Source organism: Saccoglossus kowalevskii, chromosome 13, assembly GCF_978046115.1.
Source record: "Saccoglossus kowalevskii chromosome 13, keSacKowa6.1, whole genome shotgun sequence".
Taxonomy (NCBI): Eukaryota; Metazoa; Hemichordata; class Enteropneusta; family Harrimaniidae; genus Saccoglossus; species Saccoglossus kowalevskii.
In genome coordinates, this window is record NC_140653.1 from 16,918,809 (window position 1) to 16,945,460 (window position 26,652).

General features: G+C 36.7%; 1 protein-coding gene across 1 annotated transcript in view; it reads right to left on the minus strand.

The window, feature by feature from the left end:
* Nucleotides 1-1,921: 1,921 nt before the first annotated feature.
* LOC100378120 (potassium channel, subfamily K, member 16-like) overlaps nucleotides 1,922-26,652 on the minus strand; it is a 93,602-nt gene continuing 68,871 nt past the window's right edge. Inside the window, exon 3 of the mRNA XM_006817460.3 lies at nucleotides 1,922-4,077. Coding sequence (XP_006817523.1) covers nucleotides 3,305-4,077 — 773 coding nt within the window. The 3' untranslated portion in view covers nucleotides 1,922-3,304. The remainder of the gene's footprint in view (nucleotides 4,078-26,652) is intronic.

Genomic DNA, 26,652 nt, shown 5'->3' on the forward strand with positions numbered 1-26,652 from the left:
GTCACGGTAGTGGCCGCTAATTTATTTCGTACACTGAACCAGCATTATGGTCAGCTGATTGGCTCACAGGCTAGCATTGCTAGCAATGTTGCTCCATGAAGCTAGTAGATTGTTATCAGATTGTTATATCCGAATCACTCATAGATTCACAGTCCCTCTATGATAGCGTGCAGAAAGAAGCCAGTTTTTGTAATGGTGGAAAATACCAACATGTTAGTATGCTGATATTCGGCAACAGAGAATTTTATTTTTGTGACATCAATTAATACATCCACAATCATATTATCACACGTTGCTTTTGCATCTCATATCTGGCATGCGCGCGCCGCAGTTAAATGTAATCAAATAAATATTATATATGGGGCAGACATCTTGAATACGACTAAAAAGTAAATAAGGAGACAAGTTGAGAAACGGGGTTTTCAGATTGCTTCACGTCAGGGATAAAATATTCACAGCCAAACGTTTAGTTGGGGATAATATTGCAATGGTCATACTGTCACGTCGATTCAGGTAAATTGTTTGATTTGAAGTTGTCGTCAAAATTTAGTCGAATGCCATTTCAAGCTTGAGTACAAGTAATTTGAACGCTAATCAAATCTGAGAGGGCCGTGGTCGTCGCGCCGCGCATATGCGACATTTGTGTTGTTAAACATTGATTTTCCCACATTTCAATGCCCGAGTTTTGACCTGGGCGCGACTTGTACTAATTACCGCCGGTGATTCTTCGTTACCAATCCCCAAAAATATCATCTAATTAAAGCTTGATAACCTCTCAGTTTGTACTTGTTGGTCTGCGCAACAGTCATAGTCGCCATATTGTGAGATCCATATCTCGCGTATGCGTGGCGCGACGACCACCGCCTTTGAACGTTACGGTATTCACGGGATCTAACCCTGACGCGTCTCGTGTTTATCGTCTCTAATCATTATAAACGTTCGTTTGAACAAAATTGGCCCAGCCAAAAAAGAGTTAATACACGAAGACGACACATAGCGGAGTTTGGCATTTATTTCAGGCTAGTCTTCATGGGAAATGTTTCACATCGAATATTGATTTTGTAAAATAGTGCATCTTCGATCGTTAAACAGAAATACGCTATTACGGGCATTATATGCCGTGTAGGTCCCATTATTTAACTCACTCCAAAAAACGAGTAATCTCTTTGATTTAAGGCAAAGAGTTCTGTGGATTAAGAGATATAAACGGGCGCCACCATCCAGTCGCCGTGGCACGACTATCTAACTTACGGTGTTGCGCCCTCTAGTGACAGTGGAGCTACTTATTTTATGTGGCCGCGGACGAGTACTGACTGTAAAACGACGAGATGGTGATAATACCGTTCATAGACTCTTGATTTACTAAAACGTCACTTCCGCCATATCACTCCGAGAGGAACGACTGTTTGTCTGAAAACTTCAACCTGTTATTAAAACCAAGTTTTCAATGCAAATCCAAGTAAATCAATAGATAACGGTAACTGTACTACTACTGATTACATAGCCACCGTGGAAGAATGCAGAAGTCACCGTGGCTACCCTACTTATTCAAGTACCACGTGATCAATCGGTTTCAAATTCTCAGAATCGACTCGTCTTTCCGATAGGGTCACCGTCACGTTGCTGGTGGACGGTCTAATTATTCCCATCAGCATCTCGACTTGCTCTCATTCCGCTGATATCTTCCGAATAAATATGCCAATGTAATGCATTCTTGAAATATGTTGTGGAATACTTACAACAGTGTGAGTTTTTTATTGGTTATGGGTTCGATAGTTTTGTTTTATTTTTCATTTGAGTTGCGAAGTGTTGGTGGTGATGGTCTTTCAATATATTTTCCGTGTTCAGACACCAGCTGTCATATAATTCGGCTCCAAACTGCGGACAAATCGGCAGGTGAAAAAATGACATGACACACGCATTTAATGTATAAATCAATTTTATTAGGTCCTTACTTATGAGTTCAACCCAGTAGTTTAAAGTTGCACTCTGGGATCGAATTTGTTTAAAATCTGATGCAGACTGAAGCTCCTGGGTTGGTCGCCTATCCTGATCGGACTAACGTACTCGTTGCCTTCCAACTTGAAGTTGATTTGTTCTAATGCGGATGGATTCACAAAGACCCACCCCTGTTTCGAAATAGCGCGACCTGAGGTAATTTCAAAGAGTGAAGAATCATTAAATCAAGCAAATTGTGCATATTTATACCATAAAAAATGTCAGTCCCAAGAACTCAATATAAGGAATGAATCCAGAGTGCAGCTTTAAGAAACGTTGTTGAATGCAGATTGAGAAACAGCAATCATTTGGCGACTCCTGGAACGAGCTAAAGTGGAGAATACATAGTTTAAATAACTCTGTCTTGTCCTATAGAAATAGTCGTGTTCTAAAGTTAAATGTCTCGGTCATCTTGAAAGATACAAGTTCATCACATCACTTACTTACTTTCGTACGTACATTCTGTGAACATTCTCTCTTTTCTCAACAGCTGAAACATTTCAGCATTTCCCCGGCCTCGCACATATATAATAATAAAATAGACTGAAGTATTTCAGTATGCATACGCCGTGAATAGAACACGTCTTTATGTGGTTACTCGGTCTGACTTACAGACTATTGAAGTGTTACGTGATATATTATGTATGTAAAAAAAGGAAGTTAGTTTATAACGAAAATATCTTAGGGGGCAAAAAAGATGGCCGCCCTCTTCGACAGTATTTTTTACCTTAACAGCTTCGTTTATTGTATTTTGAATACTAATATCTGTATTTGTGTCCAATCATGTGTTGAAAAATTATATCTATATTTTCTTTAGTCTGACTCATGCAAATCATCGTCATTTTTATTTTTTCAAAGGTGTTGATTAATGCATGTGGCCAATGGAAAATTATGTCCATATGGTGTAAAATCAGAAAAGAAATTATAAAAAATACGTGAATGTTGCAACAACATGGCGGGAGATGAATGTCAAAGAATGAATGTATAAATACTATACTATACTGGGTTGTGAATTAAATATTCTAGTCTATTTTAGTGCGCGATATTTAAGTTGGTTAATATAAAACGCTGATTATAATTATTTTACAAGTGTGAGGAATATTTAGTAATATGGATTTGGGAGTTCGGCTAATAGACTCTCTTGACTTAAAGCAGGCTTGTTGTAGATCGGTTATCGGCAATAAAGCGCCACCAACGTTAGATTCTCACAAATGTACAATCGAAATTTCCAAAAAGAGGTTTACTTATTTACACGTTTTTAAGCAAGAAGAAAGTTTTGAGAAAAAAATGTTATTGTAAAATGTAACTAGCAGAGTTCTACTTTTCGGATTTCGCCTTCATGTTGATTGGATCCTTTCTTGGTTGGACCATCGTAGAATGTGTCCGAGTTTAAGGCGAATCTATCCCTCCTCGAGTGCTTCTTCGTGGACAGCACGTGACTGAGTTTGCGAAGTTTAACGAGAAGCAGATTAAAAATGCACGACATGATCACCATACCAATGATAATGTACCAGATTAAAAGAGCGAAATCTGCGTGGCGGATAGCTTCCATATCCCTGGAGCTAATGTTTAGATTTAAATCTTGCGTGAATTCCAAGTTCTTCGCAAGATCTTTGGTGAGATCTGTGATAGTGGAAATCCCTCCGCTGGACCCGTCTCCGTAAGCGGGCACCATATCCCCAAAACCGATTGTTGTGAAGGTGCAAATGATGAAGTATATTGCGTCTACAAACTCCCAGCTATCCTGTGTGTAGTAAAAGATCCCTGCGCCAGCGAACAAGTAGATCGTGTAGACAACAATAAAGGGACTAATGGGAATATCGGCATTTTCGTTCTCATATTCATCGTCGGCGGCGCTATTATGATGTTTCTGTCCTTTACCTGACATATACTTCATGGTCATTCCAGGGCCTTTTTTAGACTTTCTTTTACAGCATGTACGATGGCATTTGCGAATAGCGTTCACCAAGATATCGCCAAGTTTGGCCAGGAAAATGAGAAACAGTGGAATTCCGAATATGGCGTAGAATATGCAGACGATTTTGCCAGTCTGAGTTACGGGAACCATAGTTCCGTAGCCTGGAAAAAGAGAAGAAAAAATATTATGATGTATTCATTGAATTGATAACAGAATTATCGCTCGTGCACGTGACATCGATATTACAAACTGATGTAACTGATATACGATACAATTCACGTAGGTGCACATGAAGATGTGTATCTTCTTCACTGTTGCTATGGCATCGCCTACTTAAAAAGAAGATCACATCAGATAAATATAACTCACAGTCACGTGACGAGCATCATTCATAAAACGGTTTTATTATTTCCACTTTTCAATACTTTTTATTCTGACATTAATTTGTGGCGATATATAAGTATTAGTCTATACGGAAGGTTGTGAAAATCGGATGTATATGTCTTCGAGGATGATTACGTCACTTTTTTCAGCGATAAGCCGCTTATGAAAAAATTAGCATCAAGGGCCAGATCAGTCTACGATATTCACTAATTTCAACTGTACCAGAGTTTACCAAAGCCTTATGCAGACTTTTTTTATATGTGGCTTCATTTCTGTGATATCATTAAACGTATTTGAAAGTCTGTTTTCCGGTGTGTTTTATTCATTCATACTCAGTAGCCATTAAAGCGGGAGGATCGTCACCTGCGCACGCGCGGGAATTGAGACCCAAGCGACAATAACAACACACGCTAAAAACGCAAAGGCTCATGGGTAGACGCTTGCTTGTAAACAATGACACGCTATGGCATATGACGCGTGCGCAGGTGACGACTCCCCCGCTTTAAATAACCATAACTTGTTTCCAATACTATTCGAGGGGCAAAACAAGTCACGTGGCTCTCTCGCTCACAACGAGGCTTCGGCGGCCATTTGCGAGGAGATCTATTTCCTAATATTCTTCATGGGCTTCCCATAGCGTTACGAGGCGGTGCGAGGTATGATATGATAATATGTGGCAGACAATGCCTGGCGAGCAAGCGCAGCCGATTAGTTTATTGATTTACTAAAGATATAACTGACGTAATCATAGAACGTCGAAGCGCGTGAATTCGAGTTATTAGAGGGGAGGCAAGGGGGGTAGCTGGTACGGTTTTACGGGAAATAAAAAGTTTTTTTTTTTCAATTTACAAAGAAAAAAAGACCTTTTTACAGTTTACAGTGTTAAAAAATGGAACATTGAATGGTCCGAAGAGCTCTCCGACTCAAATTCTCCGACATTACTGCGCCGTGTGTAGAAACGCATGCGCATATTACCCTCGTAATGCTCTTCATTCGGTTAGAGTGCCTTTTACGTCTTGACATTCAATTTTGTAGTGAATTGTGTCATCTAGTCGTTTTACGGTTTCTAAAATGTAATTTCCCTGGATTATTCTTTACGATTTTTTTATTTGGATGTAAATTCTTGTACGTACCGAGAAAAATGACACATTTTTACAGTGTACGAACAAAATATTTGATTGATTACGTTGTACGTCTAGCCTGTGATTACAAAATTACGGAATGTATTTTTTCTATTTACGTTGTACGAACAAAAAAATATTGCAATTACGTTGAACGAAAATAACCCTTGCCCCCCCCCCCTATTAGTTGACGCGCGATTTGAGTGGAATGAAGCCACACCCTTGACACGACTCCGTGTGTCACCGCTGAACAAAATGATCTGAAACACACTATTCAAAATTGAACTATTTCCAGCCCGTTGCCAGAAAACAATTGCCTTATCATTTAACAAAATTCTGATAATGTTTTATGATAAATGAATTGTTCCGTTACGCATAATTTGTGAAACAACAAACAAAACGGCGCTGCCCATTTAAACTCCTAGGGTAGAATTCTTCCATACACATGTTATCTATAGAGCTCGTTTCGCGAGCGGCTTTCGGCCTCTCTCGCTGCGCTCGCTATTAACATCGTACCTATGCGCGGAGTGGGTTAGTCAGTGCATGGGCGTACTAAATAGTACGTCCATGGTTAGTGGAATTATAGTGATTTCGAATATTTTCTAATATGTTATGTACATGTAGATCTTTGTTTGGTCAGGTGCCCTGTCTTAGCCCTCAGAGCTTAGTCATATAAACAGCGGTGCACCTACGTAAGCACATTACATTAGCTTTTCGATCGTCATGGTTTGAGGTGCGTTGCAGTCTAGATGTCTTAAATAAGAAAGATCAATATCATTATTTAGGAGAGGAATTCTGACATCGAACCAACTAACTATAAACTACTAGAAGCGTGGCGGCTTTCGCTGTACAACTAATGAGATCTAAGCGCTCGTGTAACGAAGCTAATCGCTAGTCAAACGTGCTGCGGATATGATAGAGGTATCCGTTTGTCAAATCCATCACGTACTATGCTTATGTACCACACTAAGCAGTGTTATACGGAGAACAGATTTAGCTGTTAGGTGTCCGTGTACAACTATCTAGGGAGTATGTGGGAGAACAAGATTTGGATTGATAAACAGTTGTCAACCTTGGATAATATTGATATTTTATTTAGACGCATAAAATCCTTTGGAAAGGATAAAAAAGGGTCTTACAGAAAGAAATTTAAAAACTATAATCTAAAAAGAAAAAAAAAACCTATTCTAAAAATATAAAACAAATCAAAAATAAATATGAATAAACAATAAAGACAATTTGCAACCAATGGTGAATACAGAATATAGAATGAACACAAAATGTAACCTAATACACTGATATGTGTATTGATTGGGAACATTGGCGCTTCGGGAAACTTTCCTTGAAGTGTCTTTGGAATCACATCGGTGTCAGTCAAGGTTTTTGTCTATCGCATTGTCGAGCTGTTCAACTTAACACTCAGGGTTACCGGAGCGAATGGACTGACGTATAAAAAAACATAAATGAATTTTGCAACCCAAACTTTTAATCCCGCGTTTTTTAAAGATTTTGTTCGAACGAGGACTTGAAATAAGATCGTTAGTCGGCCATTTTGCTTCAGACCATTACGAAGATGATGTACATACTGTCTTCACTACGTGATATATGTTTCAAACAAATCGGTAAAAAAGGTCACTGCAAAGTGTTTAGATGACAATTGTGTAGTGCGTACAACTGGCCGCTAGTCGGTAATTTTTCATGAATTAAAATGATGTAGATTGTGTATGTCTACCAGTAGTCAAAAATAGGAATCTAAAGTTCTGCTAATAAGGCTATGTTAGATATGGGCACAACAGCGAATTAGATGTTATTCGCACCATAAATGAAGGTGAACCTTCACTTATAGATATTCAAAATATGCAAACCTTTCTATTATAGTTAGTAATCGATTACGCTGTCCAAATCATGCGGAGACAATACCTGAACTCGCTGGTTACGCGTAACGCCCACGATATTCATTCCGCTACACTATATACAGTATATCATTTACGATAATGCCCATTAAACAAGCTCACTAAAAGTAACTGCAATAAAATTTAAGTGCTGCTTTTACTGGAAAATACTTAGGGTGCAGCAATAAGTAATAAAGATGTCAGTGAAGCGTGGCTAGCGGTCTGTATCCGCTGTCCCATATCCTTTAGTATAATCTGAGTAGCCCCAAGTGGTCGTATCGCTTACGTACATGCAGAGAAACTGGCGTTAACGCCTCTCCGGGCTTCACGACTTCATCAGTTCTGATATGCCGATTAAGAATTTGTTTCCAGCAATGCCGCAGATGTGGGAGATCCACTTAAAATACCATCGTGTCAGTCGCACTCTTGATGTAAAATCTTGGATGCAACTCAATATTTTCGAAATTGCAAATATTAGGGTTCAAGGATAAATCACTGTCGTTTCTCGATAGTTATATATAAGACAACATTTCCCTCTAATGATCCTCTTATGTTGAGACAAATATAACGTATTTAACGAGCTCATCGCGATAGGCAATGCCTTAAAACAAATCGTTGTGCAATACGGCAGATGTTGCGTCTACGGCTGTTCGCCATACTCTGCATACTGCTGCAGCTTGTCAATCAGAATCGAACCGTATACTCGAGTTTCTTAATAACAATTAAATCACTATAATCCTCCAATTTACTGCACAGCTGAAAAAAACTAATCAAATAACGGGTCACATAACAACTGGATTTAACTACTTGATCATGATACATATTTTAAATCTAGTGAGTGCATGAGTGGCGTTTTAATGGCAACCTTTGGTTTAGATATTGCTAACACGGTCATTGGCAATGAACATTTAGATAATTGGTACGTACAAATAGATTACGTAGATTGTATACAATGCATGTACATGTACATAAGGCATGTAATTAAAAATACAAGGCGTGTACATGTACATATAAATTTATAATACGTTGTTTTTTTTAAATAACATTAAACAACTTATTTGGCCCGGGGCGTTGAAGCCAGCAATAAACAGAGTTTGTTAGGCTACCCATTTCTTAATTAGCACTTAATCCAAGCAGACATGTACTGTGCTTAAATGAAGATAATACCTACTGACACTCTGCCAAAGGTTAAATAACATAAGACGGCTCGACACGTCATTTGTGGATTAATACTAATGTTACGTTTTTTTTATTATCCACAATCAACTAATAGACTTCTGAAAATTGTCACCTGTGAAAGAATATTCGTTTGGTGTTATTCAATGCAGATAAAATTTACGTACTCGTACGTGCTGCTTTCTTTTATGGATGGCGAGCCTGTGTTTGTTTGTTTGTTTGTTTACAAGAATTACAAACGCGCGCTACGTGACGATTGTGGCTTTATTTTAAGAAGTGCGTTTCTAGTGTTTTTAAAAATTCTTTAAATAACAGTATTTTGCATAGTTATGCACTACACGATATGTGCTGCATCACTTGTTGTTTAGTCCCAGGTGAGATCATAATTATTTGATGGGGGAAAGTTCTGATAAGCCCGAACTCACTGGCCATCCACTATATGATAACGGCAATTGTTAATATGCTAACTGCTTACAAATTGTCTTCCGAACGTAAATGCATGAGAAGGCAAAGATACGCTAGTGTTGAAATGCGAACATACTATACTATTCCGCGTGGCGCTTTACAGCGGACGCCAGAATAAACTGGTCATGAAAATCACTACTATCTCATTATCAATTTCCTTGTAACGTTGCAATATCATTTTAGCGGTATTGTTTGGACATTGGCACTTTCACGCTTTTAATTCGCTGGACACAATCATTTTTATCACTGGGTGGTAAATATCATATACATTTACACGCGTCATTTTGTTCCACGTAACCCACGTGTTATGTTGAGAATGAAAATTTAATTTATAGCTGTAAATATGGCTGAATATCATTGGACGCTGTCGTCCATATTCAAATTACAACTGAAGACCAGTCTGACTAAATTCAGATATAATTGGGCTTTTTGGTGTGTATTTTTATTATTTTTTTTCTAATTATTTCCCTGATTTTTTTTTTAATTGTCTGTTTGAAAGCTCAAAGATCTAAAGATCCTTCATGGGAGATCTCGTTTAACTCTCGCAAACTTCAATAACCAATCAGAGAAGGATTTATATACAGCAGTAGTTGCACTTCTATGGAGGTGGTTCACATCTTAGGGCGTTCCCAGTCAGTAAATGGAATTAAGAAAATAATATTTCTGATTCACGTTGCAGATGGTTGATTTTGATGGCGATACTTCTCTGTGAAACAATTTTCAATTAGATTTTGAGCTAAAGAAATGAGCGGAATATAATAATATTAATGGTGATGTTTTCAATCCCAGGAGCCTTCTACGCTTGAAGCGTACAATTTATTTTCAAACTCGAACACTCCCACAACATACTGTAAAACATGTCTTTTTCGCGAGCATATCTTTGTAGTGTATTTAGCGAGAGAACTGATTCACTAATTCAAGATGTCGCTAATGACTTCAAAATGGCCGCCAAACAAAGAAATCAACAATGACAAGAGAGATTCGCTAAATCAACATTTCGCTATTACGTCATTTTACCACAATTCGCTAAAATTGCATGCCGCTTTTTCAACATGTTTTTACAGTATAGTGAGACTTTCGATATGCTAATTTACAACGGTTTAAGTCGCAGCAAACACTGCTAAGGATCTTCCGAAGAATATTGAAATATTTCAACATCAACTTGAAGGAAACCTGATAAGGAGATGGTGGTTTTCATGATCAGTTTATTTCGGCGCCCGCTGTGAGGTTGATTAATTAGTTTAACGAACGAGGATGGGGAACATGTTTAATTGGGTTAGCATAGGGCAAACCAGGCAAACTATTGAAATAGTTCTATGACCTCCCTTTCTCTAATCATTGTCATCTAATGGCATCTTTATCTCGACTTTTACTAGTAAAACAAATATATGACTTGTCATAATTGAAAAGGTCGTGTTTTACTTCCCTGCATATAGTCCCGTGCATTAACTCTGTATTCAAGTTAAAACGATAAAAAATTCACCCATGACGTAATTTTTTTCATATGTATAGCGAAAATCAGTATATTCACCTAGTATGAACAATTTCTTAAAATGTTCATAAAACTGTATTGATTGATCTTAACACTGACATACATTTTGCCATCATATCCCATTAAGCCTTCATGAATTATAACAAATTCATTCAGTGAACCGTTTCTAATGAGTTCAGTGCTTCGCATCGTGCTTCAGCGTCCAACATCTTATCGACTAGCTCGTTACTTAAATGAAACTGACTCCTTACTTTCCCTCTTAATCTAACGAGCCATCACTACAATATCAGCACATGCGAGTAGGCAGGTCGTGTTTGAAGTATTTATTATCAATGTAACAACTCTTCGCGCAATTACTACTTTAAATGTTTCTTTTCTATCGACGTTCTTGAGCTGAGTGCTTGGTTTCTGATTAATATACTCAGTACATTATTTACTTCATCTCGTGATACAACTCTTCTGTTCTGAACAATATATTTCTATCCCCCGGACATGTTTTATTGCTATCACATCTACGGAGTCTGTAAGTAGAACATCATCGTCTGCCCCAGCTGCCCAAAGCGTCGAAGTCGCGCCGTTGAATCTAATTATTACATCTATAATGTGTTTTGCTAAACTATTGCTAATTGGGCCGTCGTTCAAGGAAACAAATGCCACGCCTACTTACTGGTAATACGTACTGATTAATAGCGCACGGTTAGTTCACGTGTTACTGATGAGGTGCCTACAACTCGGCGTACCGAGCATAAATTATCACATAACATAAAATGTTCTGTGAGAAAGCTCACTTAAATTGTGTCGTAAATTCAAAGAAAAGGCGTCAGTAGAAAAATACCAGACAAATTAGATCAATTACATGTGAAAATAATGTTGAAGGTGGTGATCTAGCTGGAGTGAAATACACAATGTCAATGTGTTGTATTTTGATTGTGTTTTGTACTTTTCCTACTTTTGGCCAATCCCGTACTTCTTTATAAGTTCGGCGGTGATAGAAATAAACGTTCTCCGTTTTCTCATGTCATACACAGATCAGATCGCGTTCCATTAAATTTGTTATGTTGTTTTATGACCACAGTGGCCGTAAACAGAAGTTGTTTAATTGACTGTAATAACAATACCTATTACACGCCACCCAAAGTAATGGTAAATCAATAATGTGATGGTTCAGGGTAGTGACTGGTCCCGGAATGACATCAAAATTGTACTTAAAATGTCGGGAGTGCATAAATAACAAAATCGAGTACTATTTTTAATGTTTACACTTTAAAGTTGTAACGACAGTTCCGGGTGAATGTGACACATATATGTTAAAAATAAATAGAAATAATTTGTTTGAAAGTGTATTTCAGAGCGCTGATATCGACAATGTTAAATAATAATATAGCTCAAATTAATTTGCCGTACTTACATTTACAATAGCTTTAAAAATAATGCTGATTTTTAGATTAAAATGACATCATTTAATTATAGAAATTTTATAATAGCCTTAAAAATATGACAAAATAGTTGAATTGCCATTAACCCTTTTCATCTTCAAGTTCAATTTCACTGGCAATCATTTAAATGCGTATGTCAATTATAACACCGTGTATCATCAGCTATCTCTTCTATTTACATATATAATATCCGCTGACTCAGCTGACACTACGATGTCTTCAATCACTCGTGTAGTTTTTTTAGATCTTAGATTGAATGTTAATATAATTATCTGTGGCACATTCGAAATTAATTAGTTGAATAATTGATTAGTTTGATCGTTATTAAGTGCCACACAAGTTCCCACGCGAGGTTAACATATGATTAAATGCTTTCATTACAGGAAAATGCGCGTTTTAATGTAATTTTAATCCGTGCTATACTGTATTGTAGTGCTTCAGACTGTCACTAGTTTTATGTACAAGGCTACAACAGACTACAATATATTGCGACATAGCACATTAGCCGCTGTACAATTAATTTGAACACAATTTGTGCCTCTGTCCCAAATTTGTGGCTAACTAAACATTCACCACTTATATGTAAATTTCAGTTGATTGTCTCTGTACAAAATAGTGTACCCCAGTATGCAAATCAAGACATGTCACGTGGTAATCATATGCCGTGCATTGCATGTTACTTTATTAATCACGCAGTGATCATTATGAAAAAGCGTGATTTTTTTTGGCATCATATGTATGACAAAAATTATGCAGAAGGTGATAAAATGGTGTACATGTACTTTAATGGGATTCTCTAGTCAACAACCGCCAATTATTCCAGCCGAGTGGAAAAGTTCATTGCAATCTCCATAACACAAGCACTCGTAGTGAACCTATTAGACAAATAGGTCAGTGAAAGAAGCTGCGGCCCTGATAATATTCATGTAATTGTTAAATTGGTTACAGACAGGTCGATTTTGATACGTTTATCGCCTGTGGTCAAATTTCTCCCGCTTGCAGTATCGTCAACAATAATTAAAAAAAATGTCAAGTTAGGGCGTTTTTTAACGTTTTACATGCGTTGTATCTGTCGTGTGGGACCCCTGAATCTTGACGACATGGCCTTTGAAAAAAAAATTCGATCGATTTCAAAGAGGTGAGTGTTGATATTATTAACTGTATCGCTCGGGCCTACCCATCTCTGATTCAAATAATCAATTCTTGGCTTGACAAAATCCTTAGCTCTTGGTATAACGCTAATTTATTAAAGCATGACCGGCTTATGGTTACGTAAACCTTCCACTGGCGTAACACAAAGATTGATTACTGGCATGAAAATGTGATGCTATTGCGATCATAAACCCATTTTTTTATTTTTATAATTTTTTTATTATTCAATGGCAGTTGAATCATACAGCATCTATTGCTGATCATTTGCGTTCTATGCATCGGACCTGAAAGCGATACTTGGAACACAAATAAGTCAGCAATGGCCACGGGGGTGCATGACACGATTGGCTGAAAATTCGTCTCTTTTGCATAAATTTATATTCACGAGCAATAAAAAACTCGTCTTCTAAGTAAAACTGTGTTAAAATGCTTTCGGAAAACCAACATAGTTTTCCGTTACGAGCTGAAAAAATAATCGAAAAACGTTTTTGAGATCCCAAAAATGTTGAAAGTAACCACAGAAGGTTTCCGTTATAGCACTATCCAGTTATAGCAAGTTACGAAATTCGCGGAGAATGTCTCTGACACATTGATATTTCACACAGTGCGCAAAATACTTTCACTAACTTTGACATGTGACAAATTGCATAATTATTATGCATTTTGTGAAATCATTGTGTGTGTGTGCATGCGCAGTTTCAAATGGAACAGTTAATTTTGAAAGCAATAACATCACGCGTAGAGTTCAATATCGGATGTCGCCCTCTCGTGTTAATCACCCTCGGGGGTGACACGGAAGGGTTGAACGTCGATGCAACAATCATGACCTTGTTATTAAAGGATGGTGGTCGTTGCGCCGCGTCCTGTTACACACGCGCTGCGTGACTACAACCACCTTTTAATAGGTGACATCATTTCAACTCAATAAAGGCCCACACCCATGCTGTGAAGACATTGCTTTTTAGTTACAATTTTTTTCTTTAAAAAACGCGACTTATACGATTAAAGTAATTTTTCTCAGGCTGTCTGTCTAATATTAGGTTCTAATCTGTTAGACGTTTTGAATTACTGTGAAGTATTAAATAGCCAGGCCATCACAGAGTCGACACACATAATACTCTATACGTATATGTCTGAATGTGTTTTTAAAGTATTCAAACAAATTGATGAATACAAATGAACGATGATGGGGTTGCGCACTCTGATTAGTATATATATACTAGTATATCAACACATTTTATTACAGCAGCGATGTTTGTTTTATATTGCACTTAGTATTGCCTTGTATTACACTGCCAAATGAGAGTGAGAAAGTGGCAGTTGATAGTGACAAACCACTTTTGTTCAGACAGCCCTGCATCATCTATGTCATAATGGACTTTCAACATGCATAGAATAAATTGAAACAATCTCAATTGCGTGGTCATTACAGCGACGCATATCAATACTAAAAGCGTATTGGCGACAAGTGTAGCGTACCAATTCTGCTTTAATTTACATCAGCGTTTCCATGGCAATAATAGACTGTGCGCTACAGAAGATCGTTGGATGAGTTGAGACCCCAATGGAAATCGACTTTTTATACTTATTATGTTTTCACCATTAAAATATACGTATATTTATGCGAGCACAATCGAATGATTTAGTTACAGTTGCTAGTCTGATAAGGCATGCTTTTTTTTCCAAACCACTTCATACATTTGAAGCGTTGCAGCCTTCATACCGCATCGTGTTCGATATGGGACCCATATCGACGTTAACAACACGTGTGGAATACAATGTCTATTTACGCGAAATTCGACGCGCTGCGTGACGACAGTAGCGCTATAAGACGCGAAATTCGACGCGCTGCGTGACGACTGTAGCACTTTAAGACGAGAAATTCGACGCACTGTGTGACGACAGTAGCGCTTTAAGACGCGAAATTTGACGCGCTGCGTGACGACAATAGCGCGTTACCTGATTGAAAAACGCAGATTGTTATCGGATAAGAATACTATTAGAGACTAACAACACTCCCGAGATGATTATTTACAGATAGAACAGAACATAGAGAAAATATCAATATATCGATCTGCACAATGGGTAAATCAGAAATATATCCATTATCATTCAAACATTCAAATATGAGAATGAACGTTAAATATAGAATATGCTAGGTAACATAACGAATAATATGTATTGTATCGATATCACTTTTTGCCCTTCGAAAAAAAACAACAACAAAAAACTCAACAATATTTTAATGTAAACTTATACTGGACCGTGATAAAAAACAGAGTGGTAATCAGTTAGGAAATAGAACGTTGCATACGTCATATCAACATATCAATACGTTTACATATAAGTGAGTACGCAGGCACACATTCTATGATAAGGTTTCATCAGAACAGTACTCGGCGAATGAAAGCCTCACTGACATATAGATAACGAGACAACATTACCATACAACTCAATTTATAGAATATGGCGACAAAAATACAATAATTATTAGTTTTACTGGCATACACCAAATTATATTCAGTAAGCAGGTACACGGTCATAAATATGTGTGATGTCGTAATTTATAATTCTACTTTATCGTAAATGCGTGTCTTTCTGGGTAGATTATGTTCACTAAGAGTTGGGAACCACTTGACAATACAATGACAAAATTATTTACATTATTTGCATGCGCATTGCCATGGTAATTTAACATGCAAATGAAGACAATATAATATGAATAAAAAAAGCATAAGCAACACAAATGTAGCAGTTTGTGGTAGTTGAAACAGATTGCTCCCAACAAGTGTATATATTACACAGGTGACGTAGCCTATTAACACGCGTGCAGTACGAGCAAATAGAGTGGTTTGATTGACGGTTAGAGTGGGTACAATGCGTGGATCACCGGGCGGTTGTATGCCCTCTGACACAATGGCTTGTTTTATAGTGTACGTGACTCTTTGAATAGGTGATTGAAAAGACTTACTCAACAAGTTTCAATCCACTGTTTGAGCGCAAGTATAACATATTTGAGTCTGTGAGATTTTATTTATTTATTTATTTGTTTATTTAGGTAGTTATTTAGGTAGTTATTTAGGTAGTTATTCATGTAAACTGTTCAGTAAATAATTATATGTACGTATATCTAATAAGGCGCACATGCGCAAACAAATGCAAAGCATGCTTTCAATCGGCGTATATAGGATAAATATCAAACTACGTAGTTTTCGGCGCAATCACAGATGGCATTTATCTATGCTGACGGAACGTACCACAATTTTTCTGCGTCCCATTCTCAACTGCGTTGCGTGCAAATTAATCGCGATGACAAAAAGGGGCACAGTGAGATCGACGTGGGGGCATTAAGATATAGAAGCCATTATAATTGATTTTGTTTTATGGAGAAAAAAATAGTTACCCAATTTGTCATATCGTCAGTTTAATAAATGATGGCTTGTTGGTTGATGGACAGCCTCATTATTTGAGATTCAAATGTCACTATGTTCTAATGAACACAAACTAATGAGTGTATTTGTATGCATATATGATTGAATATGGTTAAACATATGTATATTTTGATGGAATACGAATTCATAACACCATTTGTCATGTCAAATATGTGATTGAACAACTTCACTTTACACAAACGAGTCGTAAAAACCATAGAAATATCTATGAATACAGCAATCAGTTAAAACCAAATACATACCACAATGGCAGCGTGGTAATGTGATTATCACATGGAAGAAAAATAAAACACTATGATGCCAATGTACATAATAATTATTTGGTTTAAATCTACATCATTGGAGAACCATGTTATTAGAAAATTAAAAAATCTGTATTATTTTTATCTGTAATTTTCAATTTCATGAGTGTCTTATCTTTTTATCCATGTCGGTTCAGTGTCTCTGTGTGGCCAACTGGCGTACTAGCTAAATGTTTCCAGTAATAGAGGTGCATGGACAAGTTTTTCCTCTTTCAGAATATACACGTCCTTGTACAGGTGACTTGAAAACACGTTATTCTACAACTTTATTACGGAAATCCATTATATTTACAATGTAGCCTCAATTTTGGTTTCGACTAATGGCGCGACAATTATTGACTGAGCGAATACATTTGCCATATTGCGAGAATGCCAGATTGAACACTTTTGTTAGTATGATAAATGTGGCGTAGCACTTGTGCACAAAACACAGTCATCAATATTGTCATTTCCAGAATTACACAAATGCTTTTATTGTATTCACCTGTCATATAATTTCAAAAGGAAGAGGCTGACGTTCTACTACGCTGACTAATAACAACTACATCCTGTTAATATTGACTTGGATAACAACTGATTTGTCAGGTTTGTTTTTATCATGACCACCATCCGATGTAATCAGTACTTGGTTGAATCTGTTGATCCAGACAGTTTTGCCGTGTTACATAAATCCACATGGATGTCTTTACATTTCTGTGACTCGCTAGTTGAATCTCAAATTATTGCGTCCCCGAGAGATTTGATTAAACCACAACTATGCCACATTATTAGATGACGTATACAGTCATTTCGTGTTCTGCATGAATTGATTCATTTTTTTCATGGACTGGCTCGTAGTTAGATCCTCTACATTTGGCTGAACAATTATTGCGAATCAATTTGGAGAATCGTGAGTGAATTTAATGAATTTTCTAGTTCGTGCTAGTAATTGTGTTATGAATATAGTCTGAGTCTTTTAGAAGTTGATTGACCCGCACATGTACCGCCACAGTGATGGGAAACGACATGTAACGTATGAAAGAAATTTAATCGTAAAATAAATGTGAATGGCATTAGAGATGACATGAATAACCATAAAGATTGGGAATGCTGTCTATCAATTCCACCGTTTCTATTCAAATAACGATATCTCGTATCGTCAGAACAGTTCACGAAGTAACACAGAAATTTTTAAACACCTTTGTACTGCTTGATTTCCGCTGAATTTAACAACATCTAATAACATTCAAAGCAATGTAAATTTATGGAATATCAAAAAGATTGAAGCAGCCGTGTGAAATATTACCATGTGAACGTCTCATTTCGACAACGAGAAGCAGGCGTTGCGTGTTTGTATTATCATGGAGCTAAACCAATTATGCACAGTCAGCTGGCGTACAAATAATAACAAATGCGATTAATTTACCGATATTTAGCCATCTTGAATACGGCTTTCCTGCAAATGAGGGGGGGGGACAAACTTTCGCAGCCAATTAGCGACGGCCTAAAGTTGGGTGCCGAGTTCAGTTTTAAATGCCCCGTGAAAGTGTTCTAGGCTATTTGTGTAATGGGTTGTTCGTGTGCAGGGTATTAACAACGCAAGAACGACGACTGAATGTTATTACCGTAAGCCATAATATTACCCCAACAGATCGCTTGGCTGTGAAATTTCAGTATTCCCCCCCTGATTTGCAGGAAAACAGCTGTTTCTAAAATTGTTCCTTTATTTAGTTTTAAGCCCTATTCTGGATGCGATCCCTATATAGTAAATACCGGTAAAATATTCGCATTTGGGTGCCCAGCTTAGGTGGAAAATACTCTTGGAACGGTGTACGGTGTCAAAACATTAATGTTTTAAAATGCCCTTTTATGTATTTCTCGTCGATATTAAGGGTGGGAGATTTTCTTGAATTAAGCACTCGTTAACAATCAGCAAACAGGCGGTGTTTTCCTCAAAAAATCAGTTCAACAGTACATTTCTTATTTTGCTTTGGGTATACCGCAGTATAATTTCCCGTGCTGTTGTATGTTTCTCCCTTTCAGTCCTCGGATCTCAGTAAAGAAGAGCCCAGTCTCTGGAGCTCAACGTCAAGCACTCTAAGATGCGTACACAGAGAGCTAGACAATACAATATATACTAAACTAGCATAATAGAGATCTCCGTGGAACAGTCAGAATAATCAGAAGCATAACTCTCGAAATTTCTGATTACATAAGTGACATCTGACACGCCACTTCAATTTACGTGCTTTCACGAACTTTGAATCATACAGTATAGAAGCTTCGTGGCAATTATCGCGGTAACACGTTGCACCACGCCGGTATTCAAACCCTGAATCAACCGAGCACCGCCACGCTGTCAACCAGACAATTTATCGTAATCTCCATTGATGAACAACGCATAGAATGGTGTTAATATACACACGTGACACACAGGCAGTTAATTGATTTCAAATCGTGTTTCCCAGTTCAAAACCTGCGTCGATTGATCTTCTAAGCCAGGGGTCATCTCTTCGGGTTCACATATATTCAAAGATGGCATACATTAAGCGGATATTTGCAGAATAAGTGCAAAGTACACGAACACTGTACGACATATGAATAGACAAGAATCTACTTACACATAAATGGCATGAATGTGGTTACTTTAAAAGGTCAGGATTTTCAATTTACAGATATTGTGGCAGACGTATCCGAGGCATTTCAGTGATCGTCATTACCCATAACTCCACGCGGTATTCAAGTTTCGAAGTCAAAATATGTAAAAGGCAGACTATGAGATAGTTTTGATGAATTTTGAGGAAATACTTTATTTTTTTTTATTTTTTTTTATTTTCTATATTTTCATTTACATCTGATACAACTAAAAGACATGTGGGGTTCCATCTAATGTTTTACTGACGCTGTATGACGTAGTATGATATTGTGTTACCAATTGACTCACGTCAGTTTGAAAGTCTTACTCACTAGACTAAGGACATAATTTGCTACCGGCTAGATGATCTGTATTAATACATAAGATGATAGACATTTCCTTTACTGATTTGCATCATTTTAGCATTTGTATTCAATACAGCAACAAACATAAATCTATATTGTAAAACGTACTTTTAAAGAAAAAAAAACGTATGAATCAGTTTTGTGACGATATTTTCAACAAAACAGTTTCAAAGTGCTCAATTTATTTTGAACTCTGGGTAATTTATAAAGTTGAGTAGATCAACGTTCTTTTTTGTATCTGCCATCACGCCCTTGTGACAGTTCTCGCGATAGGTTATTCTTGCCATCAATCAATCAAGTAAAACAGTCACATGATTGACTCAAATATATAACTGGAGTAAATAAATATTGCGTCGTTTACCTGTAGTCTGACATTTGACCGTACTTGCTACAGATATACGCAAAATATTACAGCATTACATTTCAAATAAATGTATGTGTTTGTGTGTTTAACGTTAACATACCTTTAGGAGATTGGCTTTAGAGATTGGCTAATAAATGTATGTGTTTGTGTGTTTAACGTTAACATACCTTTAGGAGATTGGCTTCAGAGATTGGCTAATAAATGTATGTGTTTGTGTGTTTAACGTTAACATACCTTTAGGAGATTGGCTAATAAATGTATGTGTTTGTGTGTTTAACGTTAACATACCTTTAGGAGATTGGCTTCAGAGATTGGCTAATAAATGTATGTGTTTGTGTGTTTAACGTTAACATACCTTTAGGAGATTAGCTTTAGAGATTGGCTAATAAATGTATGTGTTTGTGTGTTCAACGTTAACATTCCTTTAGGAGATTGGCTTCAGAGATTGGCTAATAAATGTATGTGTTTGGGTGTTTAACGTTAACATACCTTTAGGAGATTGGCTTCAGAGATTGGCTAATAAATGTATGTGTTTGTGTGTTTAACGTTAACATACCTTTAGGAGATTAGCTTTAGAGATTGGCTAATAAATGTATGTGTTTGTGTGTTCAACGTTAACATTCCTTTAGGAGATTGGCTTCAGAGATTGGCTAATAAATGTATGTGTTTGTGTGTTTAACGTTAACATACCTTTAGGAGATTGGCTTCAGAGATTGGCTAATAAATGTATGTGTTTGTGTGTTTAACGTTAACATACCTTTAGGAGATTGGCTTCAGAGATTGGCTAATAAATGTATGTGTTTGGGTGTTCAACGTTAACATACCTTTAGGAGATTGGCTTTAGAGATTGGCTAATAAATGTATGTGTTTGTGTGTTCAACGTTAACATTCCTTTAAGAGATTGGCTTCAGAGATTGGCTAATAAATGTATGTGTTTGGGTGTTCAACGTTAACATACCTTTAGGAGATTGGCTTCAGAGATTGGCTAATAAATGTATGTGTTTGTGTGTTCAACGTTAACATTCCTTTAAGAGATTGGCTAATAAATGTATGTGTTTGTGTGTTTAACGTTAACATACCTTTAGGAGATTGGCTTCAGAGATTGGCTAATAAATGTATGTGTTTGTGTTTTTAACGTTAACATACCTTTAGGAGATTGGCTTCAGAGATTGGCTAATAAATGTATGTGTTTGTGTGTTTAACGTTAACATACCTTTAGGAGATTGGCTTCAGAGATTGGCTAATAAATGTATGTGTTTGTGTGTTTAACGTTAACATACCTTTAGAAGATTGGCTAATAAATGTATGTGTTTGTGTGTTTAACGTTAACATACCTTTAGGAGATTGGCTTCAGAGATTGGCTAATAAATGTATGTGTTTGTGTGTTTAACGTTAACATACCTTTAGGAGATTGGCTTTAGAGATTGGCTAATAAATGTATGTGTTTGTGTGTTCAATGTTAACATACCTTTAGGAGATTGGCTTTAGAGATTGGCTAATAAATGTATGTGTTTGTGTGTTCAACGTTAACATTCCTTTAAGAGATTGGCTTCAGAGATTGGCTAATAAATGTATGTGTTTGGGTGTTCAACGTTAACATACCTTTAGGAGATTGGCTTCAGAGATTGGCTAATAAATGTATGTGTTTGTGTGTTCAACGTTAACATACCTTTAGGAGATTGGCTTCAGAGATTGGCTAATAAATGTATGTGTTTGTGTGTTTAACGTTAACATACCTTTAGGAGATTGGCTTCAGAGATTGGCTAATAAATGTATGTGTTTGTGTGTTTAACGTTAACATACCTTTAGGAGATTGGCTTCAGAGATTGGCTAATAAATGTATGTGTTTGGGTGTTCAACGTTAACATACCTTTAGGAGATTGGCTTCAGAGATTGGCTAATAAATGTATGTATTTGTGTGTTCAACGTTAACATTCCTTTAAGAGATTGGCTTTAGAGATTGGCTAATAAATGTATGTGTTTGTGTGTTCAACGTTAACATACCTTTAGGAGATTGGCTTTAGAGATTGGCTAATAAATGTATGTGTTTGTGTGTTTAACGTTAACATACCTTTAGGAGATTGGCTTTAGAGATTGGCTAATAAATGTATGTGTTTGTGTGTTCAACGTTAACATACCTTTAGGAGATTGGCTTCAAAGATTGGCTAATAAATGTATGTATTTGTGTGTTCAACGTTAACATTCCTTTAAGAGATTGGCTTTAGAGATTGGCTAATAAATGTATGTGTTTGTGTGTTCAACGTTAACATACCTTTAGGAGATTGGCTTCAAAGATTGGCTAATAAATGTATGTATTTGTGTGTTCAACGTTAACATTCCTTTAAGAGATTGGCTAATAAATGTATGTGTTTGTGTGTTTAACGTTAACATTCCTTTAGGAGATTGGCTTCAGAGATTGGCTATCGCATGTAACGTACAAAACCGAGTTTGTAGTACTGTTTCTATGGTGATATATCCATAGCTTGAGGTTGGTTTTTAACGCGAAGAATGCCGACCGAGCAAAGCATGAACATCATTTGCGATGCTACAAACGAGCTACTGATAACACGGTTCGCAAACGCACGTTTCACAACTCAGTGGGGTAACGTTATATTATCGATTCCTTTGAGTATTTCCAGAAAGATTACTAACTTCATTGAAGCAAGACTTTCAACAATCTCCTTATTAACATATTTCAATGTAAAAAAAAACTCACTGGAAGATTTAGTGATATAATCACACATATTGTTGCCTAGACAATCTCATCAAGGGGAATCGATTTCATTATACTAGTATTTGTTTGAAATAAAGACGATGATTCACAGTTACGCGTTACTGACATCGTAATGATCATGGTGACGTAATACAACGCGTGTATAATACATTCTTTGTTTACAAGGCATTCGAACACGCGCTGCGCAACGACCACCGACTGTTGATGACTTAGTCTATACATTTTGTTTCAAAATGTCCATTTTTGACATTTTCAATGGTCAAGATTTGTTTTGACATTTTCAGGAATCAAAAGGGGTCATATGTTTACATTTAAGGAAAAAAATACAAACACACACTCACAGGAAAAATCCAAATAAGAACAATGAAGAAAAAACAATGCATACTAAATGTGTTTGAGAAAAGAAAAACACGTCCAGTTTACTAAATACAAACAAAACAATCGCTTTGATCAGGTGTTTGAGAATTGGAGATCTAAGCAGTCAGAGTTAACATGGAACTCGAATACCCCTCCCACATATCATTTGTGTATACTGATAATAGTTTTAATTTTAGCCTTGTGTTTAAGTACTCAGCGTTCAATTGCTTGAAAATATTTGCAACATGAAATCATTTGCCTTCGAATAAAACAGTTAGAAGAGGGATATTTTGCAGTCCAGAGACAGTGTTTCCACGCTGACACTCTTATATCCTTAAAGCGGGAGGGTCGTCACCTGCGCACGCGCGGGAAATGAGTCCCAGGAGACGATAAAAACACACGCTAAAAATGCAAAGGCTCATGGGTAGACGCTTGTTTGTAAACAATGACACGCTATGGCCATATTACGCACGCGCAGGTGACGACGCCCCCGCTTTAATATTGCTACACAAATACCAAAAAGCAAGCAATGGAGCATGACAAAAATGTTAGATAATTGTCGCCAGCTCTCAGGCATAGACTAGTAGTTCTATATTCAGACAGTCATATATCAACTTGTATATATATCAATATATCACACTCTTAAAAAAAACTAACAACGAAGAATAACGAGAATAATAAACATATTTATACTCTTAACAAAATATTTTTAATGACATAGCCCGCGCTGGAATCAGAGGAAAATATTATTCATGCAAAAAATAAATAATATAGACCATAGTTAATAATTTAGAGTGAATAATTGGTCGGTCTAGTATCAACAGTAATAACATGTATAACTTTTCCAAAATCGAAATTTATGGTCAAAAAATTAAACAGGATATGCTATTCATGCATTATTTGTATCCAAATCATGAATGTGTGCCAGTTTATTTGTCATTGGATTATGCCAGGAAATTAAAGGAATATTATATCGATCCAAAATTGAACCAAGAGACGAAGGACACGTGTATTTATAATTCCACCCACAAACTGAAGCTTGGTTAAACAATCAGATAAATCAGGATCTCAAATATCCTGGATATTAGAATTATTCAATCTAATTGTGATATCTAGTCACTTATTGGTGATGTTTAGAAAATGTACAATTTAGAGCCTCAGTTGAAGTTTTCGTAATTTGTTGTATATATATCTATAATATATATCTGAAAGAAATCTTGCAAATTATGAACAGAACCAAATATTGTAGTCATGCAAATGACAGGTCATATATATATATATGTAAAATAAATGTTTCGTGTAGAAAATGTAAATAAAAATGTAGCAAGTCAGTCAAACCTTCCCTCTGTATATGAGACTGTTTCAACAAATACTTGAGTTTCACTCGTCAGTAAGGATTACATATTCAGCATTTGTCGAAGTTCGAAACGGGGACTTATAATTCGATATCCGTCCATCCGAAGTTATAATTCAGAATCCTGTGGATCTAGTGTGAAGGGTGTGTTTCCCTGTAAATGTGTTATAGTGGTGTTTTTTTTAAAGGATTGATTTTCACCAATACAAATGTATATAAATAGTACACGTGACCACCACCCACCGGGTTCTACCGAGAGGTCGCGAATTTGATCTCGGTAGAATTCTAGTAGATCTGATTGGACAAAGCATATGGCAACGTCATAAAACAAAATGGCGAATTGCCGGCGCACTTTCGACAGCCAAATAAAAGAAACGACGATGTAATCCACGTCACTTAGTTAATTAATGCCATCCTCGTCACTTAGTTAATTATATCAATTACCGGTGAGTCACGGTGTCTTAAAAACTGTTTTATATTCCCGGATTTGATACCGCGAATGATGACTTGACCTATAATAATGGGGTCACGAATCTGCCATATTGCCATAAGCATAATCGTGTTCTCTCACCCCGTAACCTTTCGAAAGCAGCTGGCACACACACGCGCACTAATTCAAAAAAATGTTTGTACAACTGAAACCGTTACAGCGACTCAATTCCAACTATTAGCAATGAATATAAGTCGGATTTCATCCCCAATCTGGGGCCTTTCTTCCAAATTAATTAACTTTCTATATATCCATTGTAAGGATTTAAATAACTTAGTTTAGTTCGGATAATTGCCAAATACGCACATATGTATTTATGAAAATCTGCTTAGGCAAACCACATACATATGATAGTTTGTAATATCTAATTTGTGTTCAGTCACCATGTAATGGTCTTACATAATGCGCAATATGATGTTGATTTGTAATAAAAGCAACGCTGATTTATTTTAGCGTTTTCTAATTTTGTTTGATAGTCGTGCCACATTTTTTCATGAACACGCTTTATAATCTTAAAGAGACGAATATATAAATAACTCAATATCGTAGTCACTAAAAACAACACTGTAGCCAAATAAATTATTTTTGGTCACTGTGTTTGTGACGTCATTGATTGCATGATTCAAGCACACCAGTTTAAAAAAATAATTATTAGCGATGCTGCAATTTTGTTAATGGTAAACGCATGTGCTAGTTCGTTTTTTTTGCCTTTCTACCACACCAAATTCGAAATAAGTCGACATTCCAACGTTATTAAGTCATTCAACATATTTACACGTGCACTATCTACTCTCGAATTGATTTATGTGAGCTGGAACGTAATTTCCGCGATTTCCGTCAGAACACTCAAGATACATTTAAAAGGCTACAATCGCAGTGCATGTAAACCTTGCAACGATAATTGCTTCTTCACTTCAGGTCAGTCTAAAACGCCGCACAGTTTTCTCATCCATGCGTACGGTACCACACAGTGCCCGACAACACACGCATACTGTTCGCATAAATGAAGCTCTTTTTCATATTTGGCTGAAACATTGTGTACTAGATGTTCATTGTATGCGTCTCAATACGTTACCCGTCCCTTACATAAAACTACACGAGTAGCCAAGTTGTTGGCGACTGTATAACACACTGGTAATTTAACAAAACAAAACCTGGCACTTATACATCATATATTATCAAATTGCTATAATTCTCCGAATGTGACGACGCTACTGACATTGTATTTCCATTTACTTCAATATTAGAAACGATACAACAACAGCATGGCGATGGGCGGTTCACATGATACTCTAACGAGATCGCGGCATGGTACATAAGCCTGGGGTTATAAGTGCATATCGGAGCAACATTTAATACAGGTTTGAGGTTGTGGTAATTCAAGAGCCAAGGAAACCATAATGTGATGACATGGAATCGAAGTCAAACAGAGGACAGATCATTGTTCCACTGAAACACATTCATACTTTCTCTACTCAATTAATTTGTCGCAAATACTCCGTATATTATAAATATATGGAGAACCAAAGACGGTTCATAGCTGTGTTGGTTTCAGTTTTCCAACAATTCTCACATTTTACGTCGCT